The sequence below is a fragment of the Lithobates pipiens genome, unplaced genomic scaffold, assembly GCF_037356315.1.
Source record: "Lithobates pipiens isolate NorthernLeopardFrog02 unplaced genomic scaffold, aLitPip1_a1.2 Scaffold_8, whole genome shotgun sequence".
Taxonomy (NCBI): Eukaryota; Metazoa; Chordata; class Amphibia; order Anura; family Ranidae; genus Lithobates; species Lithobates pipiens.
Window position 1 is genome coordinate 307,256,054 of NW_027507903.1, and position 11,052 is coordinate 307,267,105.

The 11,052-nt window shown below is 40.1% G+C and overlaps 1 protein-coding gene across 1 annotated transcript in view; it reads right to left on the minus strand.

The window, feature by feature from the left end:
• Positions 1–10,834, minus strand: part of LOC143963127 (sulfate transporter-like) — a 30,182-nt gene extending 19,348 nt beyond the window's left edge. Inside the window, exon 1 of the mRNA XM_077472693.1 lies at positions 10,695–10,834. Coding sequence (XP_077328819.1) covers positions 10,695–10,703 — 9 coding nt within the window. The 5' untranslated portion in view covers positions 10,704–10,834. The remainder of the gene's footprint in view (positions 1–10,694) is intronic.
• Between the last annotated feature and the right edge of the window lie 218 nt (positions 10,835–11,052).

Sequence of the window (11,052 nt, forward strand, 5' to 3'; positions counted from 1 at the left end):
ATTTTCTTTAAAAATGAATTCCTGGCATTGTATATATTTTCATAGTTACATTGGTCAAGTGTGTAACATGTATCTAAGTATATGACATGTCTGGCCAATGCCCCTGGAAGCTGTAAACTACTGATGTAGACACCTCTACTTCAGCGATTCCCCACTTGTTTCCAGGTCTTGCTTTGATTGGCCAGCCTGATGCATTGTGAACATAGGAGGTCGGCTGCTTGACATAGAATGTATACAAAGCGTTCTCATATTGGATGAGGTAGAGATTGTGATGTCACTGCCCCGTCTCGCCACTCCACCTCGCCCAATCAGAGAAGGTTTTGTATTAATTCAGAAAATGCTATGCAGCTTCCAGGGGTATCGGCCAAGTATGGTATATACATAGTTGCATTGGTCCAAGCTAGTCAACTTGAAAAAACTGATTCACATATATTGTCGGCTCCTGAAGAGCATGCGCTATATGTTTTGAAATTTAAAGTTACACCTAAACTGCAGTTTGGTTTGGATACAATTGTTCCAAATTTTGACCTCAGCATCAGTCTCACTGGACTATAGGGTGTTCAGCCTGGCCATAGGGGGCACTGTCTCTTCTGGCAGGCATGGAAACACAGTCTGGTTGGGTGCTTTAAGGTTACTTTCTCTCGGAGCCAGCCCAGTGGGAGGGTTGCTCTTGCTGTGCTTTCTGGGAGAGGGTACTTAAGATGCGGATGTCACGTGGTTTGGGGCTTCCGGTCCAGAATTATGTTCTGACTCCATGGTCCTGGTCCTCCTGACCAGCCCCCAGGAAGGCTATGGCCTGGGGTGAGGATCCACCTGACTTTATGTCTCTGGGCTGGCTAGCCTGAGGCAGAGAAACTAAGGAAAGGATTCAGAGGTGGTCTGGTGCCATCTCCGGTCGTGGAGAGGCCCAGTGACTTCATAGCTATCTAGGGGAGGACTCTTCAGAAGAAAGCCATGCATGGGTTGGTTTCTTAGCAAAGAGCCTGGTAGGGCTGAAGTACCTAAGGGAATCCAGTTTCGTGGGTATCTCCAAACTGGCTGAAATATACTGGTACCACACGAGTGTTCTACAAGTCCTAGTTTCATATGTGTTCTACAACAAAGTCTGTGGCAGAGACTTATTCCTACATGTTCTACAATAACGTCTGTGGCAGAGACTTATTCCTGATTTAAGCACCTTGTTGGCTGCTAGGCCTTGTGAGAGAGGGACTATCCAACTTGAGTGAACATCCAGCTGTGAATGGCTATTCTCTGAATTTAGTCGAAGTAAACAAGTTCTTTATTATTGACTTTGACACTAAGAGTACCTGAACTTTCTTCCTAACCCTCTGATCCTATACTAAGAGACTGTTCGTTAACCACGTTTTTGCGAATAAAAATCCCTTTGAGCGGATCTGTCGCCAGTCTCTAAAGTTTCTGGGCCATCTACCACGGGAAACCCCTAGATGCAAATCGAGATGCAGAAGGTATCGGTAAGCCCAATCAAACCAACAGCTCCTTCAGGGGTTAGTGCTATACACACAAAAAAATGTTTGCTAAAAACATCTGCATAATGTGAGGTGCACTGAAAAAAATATGTTTCTATACACTGTAGGAGTGTTAATTAGAGATGTGTTATGACAACTTATTATTAAATCAAATTAGCAACACAAAAATCTAATTGAATACCAATGAAATACGATGCAGCATATGAATACAAAAAAATAAAAGTAAAATATAGTAATATAGCCACTTGACTTCTAGAAGATTTCCCCCCGCCCTTCATGAACAGGACATTTTTTGCTTTTTGGGACTGCATTACTTTAACTGACAATTGTGTGGTTATGAAACGCTGTACACAACACTGAATCATTTTTTCCCAGAAATAGCTTTCTCTTGGTGGTATTTGATCACCACTAAAAATAAAAAAATGACTTACTATCAAACATATCAAACATATCCAATAATTTTTAAAAAAAAATCGAATTTCTTCATAAATTTAGGACAATATGTATTCTGCTACATATTTTTGGTAAATAAAAATCCCAATAAGCATTTATTGATTGGTTTACCCAAACGGTATAGCGTCTACAAACTGGTATATATACTCAAATTTGTATTTTGTCTTTCTAATAGTAATGTTGGCGAACAGCGACTTATAGCGGAACTGTGATAGTAATGAGGGCAGTCTGACACTGACATTAACTGACACTTTGTGGGAACCACTGGCACTATTACAGTGATCAGTGCAAATTTTCACTGTAGCGTGATTAAAGGGTTAAATGTGTGTCTAACAGTGTTTTAGTGTGTTTACTGTAAGGTGCTCTTACTAAGGGATGTGCTTGTTTTTATTCTGCAGGGCAAACAAACAAAACCAGTACATCCCTGCCGACAGGACAGAGCTCTGTATTGTTTACACCGACAGAGCTCTGTCCTGTCTTCCTCCTCACCGATCAGCAGGTGCCGGCGGTCAACCAGCCGGTAGTGCACACCCTCTACTTGTAAGTCCTGGATTGCTGGATTGCGTAATAGGTAGGTTGTCCGGCACAGGAGAGCCATACTGCCACCAAACTCATATATGAGACGGTGGCAATGGATGGTTACTGCATATAGAAAGCTGCTGTTATGAAATTTTTAATATTTGTGGTATTTTAAGAAATGTATATTTTCATATCAAATATGCATTCATTCATTCATATCATAACATTCATATATTCATCATATATAATAATAATAATAATAATAAATTTTATTTATAATGCACTTTCCATCAAAAGACCTCAAAGTGCTACATAATTACAATAAAAACAAACAAACCGCTTAATTTACAAAACATTTGCTAAAAAGAAAAGTCTTCAACCCCTTTTTAAAATTTTCAGTAGACTGAGAAACCCTCAGACTATCAGGCAAAGCATTCCACAGACGTGGGGCAGCAGCACAAAAGGCCCTATCTCCCATGGTTTTCAACCTCGTTTTTGGAACCTCTAAACAATTCAAATTAGTTGAGCGAAGAGAACGCGGTAGATTTTGCAATCTAAGAAGTTCCTTAAGATAAGGTGGAGCTTGTCCATGTATGCATTGATGCACAAGAAGAGAGACCTTATACTCAATCCTTGTAGAGACCGGCAGCCAATGAAGAGATTTTAAAATTGGAGTGATATGCTCATGCTTCCGCACTCTCATTAGGATCCTCGCTGCAGAGTTTTGAACGTATTGCAACCTCTGCATGCTCTTTCTCGGAATCCCAATGAGAAGTGCGTTGCAATAATCCAGCCTGGAGGAGACAAAGGCATGAATCAATCTTTCAGCATCGGAAAAAGAAAGGATAGGACGAAGTTTAGAGATATTACGAAGGTGGTAGAAAGAAGTCTTGCATACTTGATTTATATGAGCTTCAAAAGTGAGTTGGGAATCCATTTTTACACCAAGATTAGTGACAACAGACGAAACTGGAATTTTAGAGCCTGAAAAGGCAATACTTGTTATCAGCGATGATTTAATCTGGTGAGATGTTCCAATCATAATAAACTCAGTTTTGGAGCTATTTAGTTGCAAGAAATGTTGTTCCATCCACTCCTTTATCTCCTCCAGACAGGCGGTAAGGACTGATAGGGGTGACTGCACTGAAGGAGTTTCAGCTGCAGCTTTTACATAAAGCTGTGTATCATCAGCATAACAATGGAAAGAAATATTATAACGATTTATAATATGGCCCAAGGGAGTAAGATATAGAATAAATAAAATCGGGCCAAGCACTGACCCTTGGGGAACTCCGCAGGTAACCATATGCGGTTTAGATTTAAAATGACCCAATGTAGTTTGTTCAATCCTATCTGTAAGATATGACTCGAACCAACTGAAGGCTAAATTTTTTAGTCCAACATTATAACGAAGACTATCTAAAAGAATGCCATGATCGACAGTGTCGAACGCAGCTGACAAATCCAACATAATAAGTAAAGACGGAGAACCGGCATCAGATGACATAAGAAGATCATTTGTAACCCGAACAAGAGCGGTCTCCGTACTATGAGCAAAACGAAAGCCTGATTGAAATTTTTCAAAAAGGCTGTTATGCTTGAGATGATCCTGAAGATGACTTGCAACTGCTTTCTCAAGTACCTTAGATAAAAAGGGAAGATTAGAAATAGGCCTATAATTAGAAAGGACTTCCGGATCAAAAGTGGATTTTTTAAGCAGTGGTCTAATAACAGCACTTTTTAAAATGGAAGGAACATGGCCAGTTCGAAAAGAGTAATTAACAACAGCAGTAATCAATGGACTTAAAACTGAAACATACGTTTTTACCAGTGGAGTTGGAAAAGGATCCAAGGAACAGGTTGTGGGCTTCATTTGCTTAACAATACCCTGTACCTCTTCCAACGACACCTCTGGTAAATGATCCATTTGTCGGGGCACAAAACAGTTTAAATGGACAGTTTGAGCCAAAGGACCAGACAGAGAGGAACGGATATGATCAATCTTGGATCTAAAAAAATCCATAAATTCATTACACCGCTCTTCCGAAATAGCAGTAGTCGATGGCGAATTTGGCTTAAGCAATTGATTTATAGTTGAAAAGAGCTGCTTAGAATTTCCTGAACTATTTCGTATAACTTTAGAATAGAACTGCGACCTAGCCTCCTTAAGGGACTGTGCATATAGATGTTGATGCTCCCGGTAAATTTGTTTATGGACAGTGAGGCCAGAGGCTCGAAAACGCCGTTCAAGAACCCGCCCCACTGCCTTCATCTTACGAAGCTCATCTGTATACCACGGGGCTGAGTGAGTAAAAGTAACAGCTCTCGTTTTAAGTGGGGCATAAAAGTCCAACAGACTGCTAAGCTGGCTATTATAATAAGCCACCGCATCATCAACAGAGCAAAATTGTGTAGATAGATGCTGAAAATCCATTGCCAAAAGTTCAGGATTTATATTTTTTAAGTTTCTAAAACAAATGTCCCGCTTGGGCTTATAACAACTGGATGATGATATCAAATCCATTGAAATAGCCATATGGTCTGACACACCTAGGTCATACACCTGCAAATTAGTCAAAGGAGCAAAATTCGTAATGACCAGATCCAAGGTATGCCCCCTAGTATGTGTGGGGACATCAACGAGTTGTTTTAAATTAAAACAATCCAGCAGCTGAAGAAATTCCGCTGCGGGATGGCACGAAGGGGTATCAACATGAATATTTAAATCTCCTAAAATAATAACATTTACATTTGATATACAAAAGGTTGTTAAAAGATTTGACAACTCAGCAATAAATGATGAGCTAATTTTCGGTGGCCTATAAACAAGAATGAACAACACAGGGAAAGGAATTTTACATTTAAAAGCAAGACATTCAAATGACACTAAATCTGGTACTAATTGCAAAGATAGCTCCAAATGGCTGCGGTAGATAACTAACAGACCCCCACCTCGCCCTGTGCTACGGGCTATTTCAAGATAACTATACCCTTTAGGACAGCTCTCGTTTAAAGAAGAAAAAATATTTGGCTGATGCCAAGTCTCTGTAATGAACATAAAATCCAAACATTTATCCAGAATATGATCATGAATAAAACACGATTTGTTTGTAATAGATTGTGCATTTAAAAGTTCAATTTTGCTACTTGAAAACGCAACACATCTTCGCACTGGTCGCAACAGACTAAAATCCACCCCACGTTTCTCCTTCAACTCAGCAAGCGATGTTGCCATAGAAATGTTTAAACCACATAACTGATGATCACCAGCGCGCCGCTGACGCATGCGTGAAGTAACAGTTCGTATTGCTGACCAAAGAGTCGGGATGGTATGATTAGTCTGTGAACAGACAAACTTTCGCCGAGAGCTTCTATGGATATAACGTGGGCGGCGGAGTAGTCCCAGCTTTTTAATCACCGCAATACATGGTGGAGCCAAAAAACTGGTATAATTCTTCAGCTGTTTAACTGAATAACTCAGACGTAATAATGGTACCAATGGCAGCATTTTAAAAGCACAAAATAAATATCCGTAGCACTATATATATGTTCACCAGGGGCTAATATATCATATTTAATGCAAGCTGCAGTATACATTATATGTTATATTTGTAAAATATTTAATACAGAGGGGAAATGATGACATGGGAGTAGCATATCATTTAAAATTAACCTCTGACAACCCCCAACCTTTTAAAGTTCACACCACCCCCTAGGTAGTTCCCCAGTTACGTTCTTAAATAACTGAACTAAAAGCCCCTAATGCCACGTACACATGACCGGATTTTCCATCAGAATAAACTCTGGCGGTCTTTCCGACAGAGTTCCAACTGAACGGACTTGCCTACACATGATCATACCAAAGTCCTTTCGTTTCGAACGCAATGACGTACGATGGGACTAGAAAAGGAAGTTCAATAGCCAGTAGCCAATAGCTGCCCTTGCGTCGTATTTGGTCCGTCTGACCAGCATACAGACGAATGGTTTTCACTATAGGAATTGATTCCTTCGGAAAGATTTAAAACATGTTCTATTTCTAGGTCCGTCAGACTTTTTGAAAAAAAAAGTCAGCTGAAGCCCACACATGATCAAAATATCCAATGAAATTATTCCGTCTGACCTTTTCTGCCGGAAAGTCCGGTCATGTGTACGCGGCATAATACTTACTTCTGCACTGCAGAGTGGAAGGGGTCTTTCTTAGGGTACCCATGCTGCTGTCTGTTTATATAGAAACTTTGGCTGTCCAATGGCAGGGTCCCTAAAGGTCCCCAAAACACCATTGGTGGCATCATGATGATGCCCCCAAGAGGGGTGCCAAAATGACTTGTCAAGGGCAGGCCCAGGTTACAGTGGTGGATTGTCGGTTGTCACATGACAGTGGTCACAGATGCATTGGTCGGAAAATGAACTTGGAAATGGTAGCAGCAGAAAGGATGGAGGGGAGACGCTGGGTCTTACCTAGAGATGGTCTTTAGTAACTAGACTATTAGATGTTTAAGTAAGCTAACACAATTACGGTAGCTAATTTTGTCTCAACCTTAGGCAGATATACAAATTCAATATAATATTGAATTTATTGAATCTATATTTTTTCTTTGAAGAAAGTTATTGTAGTATTACTTTTTCTTTTTTTTTCGGTCAATTTGTAAAATGATGAAATAAAAAAAAGCTATCATTTAAAAAAATCATTTGTTTGATTCAAGTGAGTGTTAGCCCTTGTACACACGGTCAGATATTCCGATGGACAATGTCCGATAGGACCGTGTTGTCGGATAATCCGACCGTGTGTGGGCTTCATCTGACTGTTTCCGTCGGACCAAGTTTTCCAGCTGGGCTATAAAATTTTCCGACAACCTGATCCGATCGGACTTTGTCCAATTGTGTGTAGAGAATTCCGATCGGACAAAGTGCCACGCATGCTCAGATCAAATTCCTAGACCAAAGGTATTGGCTACTAGCCCAAACGTAGTCCCATCGTAACGAAATTACGTCATCACGTTCTGAATGAGCGGATTTTCCGACAACTTTGTCCGACCGTGTGTATGCAACAGTTTCAGACAAAATCCGTCTGACAAAATCCAACGGATTTAGTTGTCAGAATGTCCGACCGTGTGTACAAGGGCTTAGTATTTTAAAATGTGTCTCTGTGGTTTTCAATTATAGGCATAGCCACATTTGCTTAATACATACAGTACCTTTCAGGCTAAGTTGTTCTATATTCAATGGTTCTGTCCCACTCTCTCAATGTGAATCTATCAGTAAAGTTTTACTGATTGGGGAAAATGCTTTCTAGTTGGTATAGTATATTCATATATGTCTATAATCATGTAAAAGTTGAACATCATCTAGAACAATGGTCTCCAAACTGCGGCCCAGGAGTCAGTTTTGTTTGCCTTTATCCAGCCCTTGGAGTACTTTTCCTTCCACCAATGTAAGACACTATTCCTCCCGCTGACACCAACAATGAGGTATACTTCCTACTAATGACATTAACAACATGACACTATTTCCCACATTGACACAGATGATGGGGCACTATTCCTCCTAGTGACATGAACGATTGGGCACTATTCCTCCCACTGACCCTAATCATGAGGCACTATTCCTCCCATTGACATTGATGATGGGGCACTATGCCATCCACTAATACCAACGAGGGGACACTGTGTTTCCTACTGACACCAAGAATGAAGCACTATTCTTCCCACTGGCACCAATGTTGGGGCAATATTCTTCCCACCGATACCAATGATGGTGTACCAGCCCTCCCACTTACACCAATGATGGGACTCTATTCATACCCCCAATACCAAAGATGCACTGTTTATTCCCACTGTTGCCAAGACAATTTCTACTCCCAATGGCCACAGTCCAGGCCCCCTTAAGCCTAAAGGACAGTGAACTGTCTCTTTGTTTCATCCTGCTCTCTTCTCAGCATCTCTGCATCTCCCCCTTTCTCCCTCCCTGTCATTTCCATAGTCTGTGTGTCAACTGTGAAGCCGAGCTCCTCCCTGCCCCTCCTCTCCTCTCCCTTCCTGCCTTGAGTAATGCTATTCTCTGCAGCATTGTTTGTAAAAAAGCATCTATTAAATTGATCCTCTCTGCTTTAGGTTCATGTTTAGTACAGTGTGTGTGTTTCCTAAAATTATAATGTGCCTTCTTTGCACAGTACTGCTGTGCAGTCATGTGTCCTCCCTCTGCCGTCTATCCTACATCGGAAAGGGAATCCCAGCCCCTCCCTCTGTGCTCTCTTAGATCTGGAAGGGAAGCAGAGGGAGGACATGTGACAGCACAGCAGCACTCTGCAAAGAAGGTATTTAGCATTTTAATTTTAAGAAAACACACACTGTATTAAACATGGACCTAAAATAGAGGGGATCAAGATAATTATATTGTTTCTAGGGACAGTTCTAGGGACAATCCATTATACCCACATCCCGAATATATCTGCATACAAACAAATTGAATGGGAGGAAAATATCCCTCCTATCAAAATGATAAGACTTTAAAGGGTATGAGATTTTCATTGAGCTGGGCACATAGACAGTGTTAGTTTTAAAAGGTATTTGTAGCCCTATGTTCTGTCCATGATCTGGAAATGCGAAGCAACATGTAAATGTATGTATTTCCGGCATATAAGTAGTATCCGCTTGAGTCCACCCATGTATGATCCAATGTTTGTCAGACTCGATCCTGGTTATTGACACCACAGACTATATGGTCAAGCCTTGGCTCTGGTTCCTCGCATACATAGAGATATGTACAGCAATATTCTGATGGAGTTAATACATATTGAGTTTCCCTGAAGAAGCAGAGGTACAACTCTGCGAAACATGTTGGATTAATCCGTATCAAATCAAAGCAATGCTTATACTGGAATTAAGTATTATCTGATAACTTTAGCTCCCAGTTAATGTTTACACACGGTTGTATGTTTTTATACTTCAAATTTTATTCATGTTTGTATAATAAAAATACCTTTTATAACTAACACTGTCTATGTGCTCACCTAAACGACAACCACATACCTTTTAAAGTCCTATCATTTTTATGGGAGGGATATTTTCCTCCCATTCAATTTGTTTCTATGGGGATCAAAGTAATTAATAGATATAACTTTGTGCCTGCTGCACCTCACAGAACGGGCCAGTAAAAAATAATAGGCCTCTCTTACAATCCACCTGATGAATGCAGCAAAGGCTTGTATCCCTTTGTGCTGGAGATCTGTGACTCCGCCTTCAAAGTCTCTTTGGTGTTCCAAAATGAATGAACTCAGGGACATGGAGGACATCATGGCCACCTTATAAAACCGAGAGGAGACCCTTCGGGACACCTGGAGGGTAGGACAACACTTAGTTTACACCGATGCCTATATGCGGGAGGTCTCACAACCCGGATGAACCCCTGGGACTCACTAGGCCATGGCCCCAGGTGAGTGACTTTGCTTTTCTGGAGTTTCCATATTTTTTAAGTCTCTTTTCAGTGCCGTGTAGGCACCTAGCATCAAATTTCTTTCTGAGTTTCCTCCTTTCTTTCCCTCTTTCAGGGGCTGCTGGCCTCGTTCCTTAATCCTTTCTTTCTTTCTGAAGTTTGTTATGCTTTTGTATGCTCGTTATTGTTACGCAGACTCTGATGTCTAACCAGCAAAACTGTTATTTGGTTATTTTTGAACCCATTTATGCTTTACTCTTGCCTCAGTTGTACTATGCAATTTTTGGGTATAGTAAATAAAGGAATTATAAAAAAAAAAAAAAAAAATAGATGTGACTTTACAGCCACTTTAAGGCTAACTTACTAAAGGATATGAGAATTGAGTGTAGAATTATTTCAGTTATCCAATCATATACAGATAAAATAAAAACAGTAAACAAGAATTTTCTTTTCACATGATTGAACAATTGAAGTACATTTTTCAAGTGAAGATCCTCAACCCCTTTACTACATCAGCTTGATTATCTGCATGGATTTTGTATGTTCTCCGCACTGTTTGTGAGGATTTCCTCCTACAATGCAAAATACACTGCAATGTGGCTGGGTTGTTGGATTGGGAGCTCATTTCGAGGACAAAGTCCATGTATCATCTGTAAATAAGTTTAATGGGGCAAGATTCCACATTTTTCATATAGTCGTGCATCTGTAATTATGAGTTATAACATGTGTATGTCTTCATATAATAGTGCTGTGCAAGCTGTTGGTCATATGCAAACAATAATAATAATAATTATAATAACAAACCTGTCGCATAATGGATAGCTCTCCTATTCCAGCCTAGTCTGCAGAGAATTAAGATGTCAAACGTACCATCATTAGCACACTCTATTTGTGACAGATTTATAGGTCTGATTGGCAGTTTTACAGTGGATATGACCAATCAGGTTGCTCTTCTGTAAAACAAAAACAAGACAACTGTCCATTCAAGTTCAGGCAGTGGTTGGAAAAATTATATTTAGGAAACAGTGCATTCGTTTTCAAATAAACAAAATGAAATTCCAGGTAAAATGCCCATATAACACATCAATTGGTGATTTAGAGATATCTTAAATGCTTACAATTACCACATTAAAAATTGTATGTATGTTTTCATCACGTGATC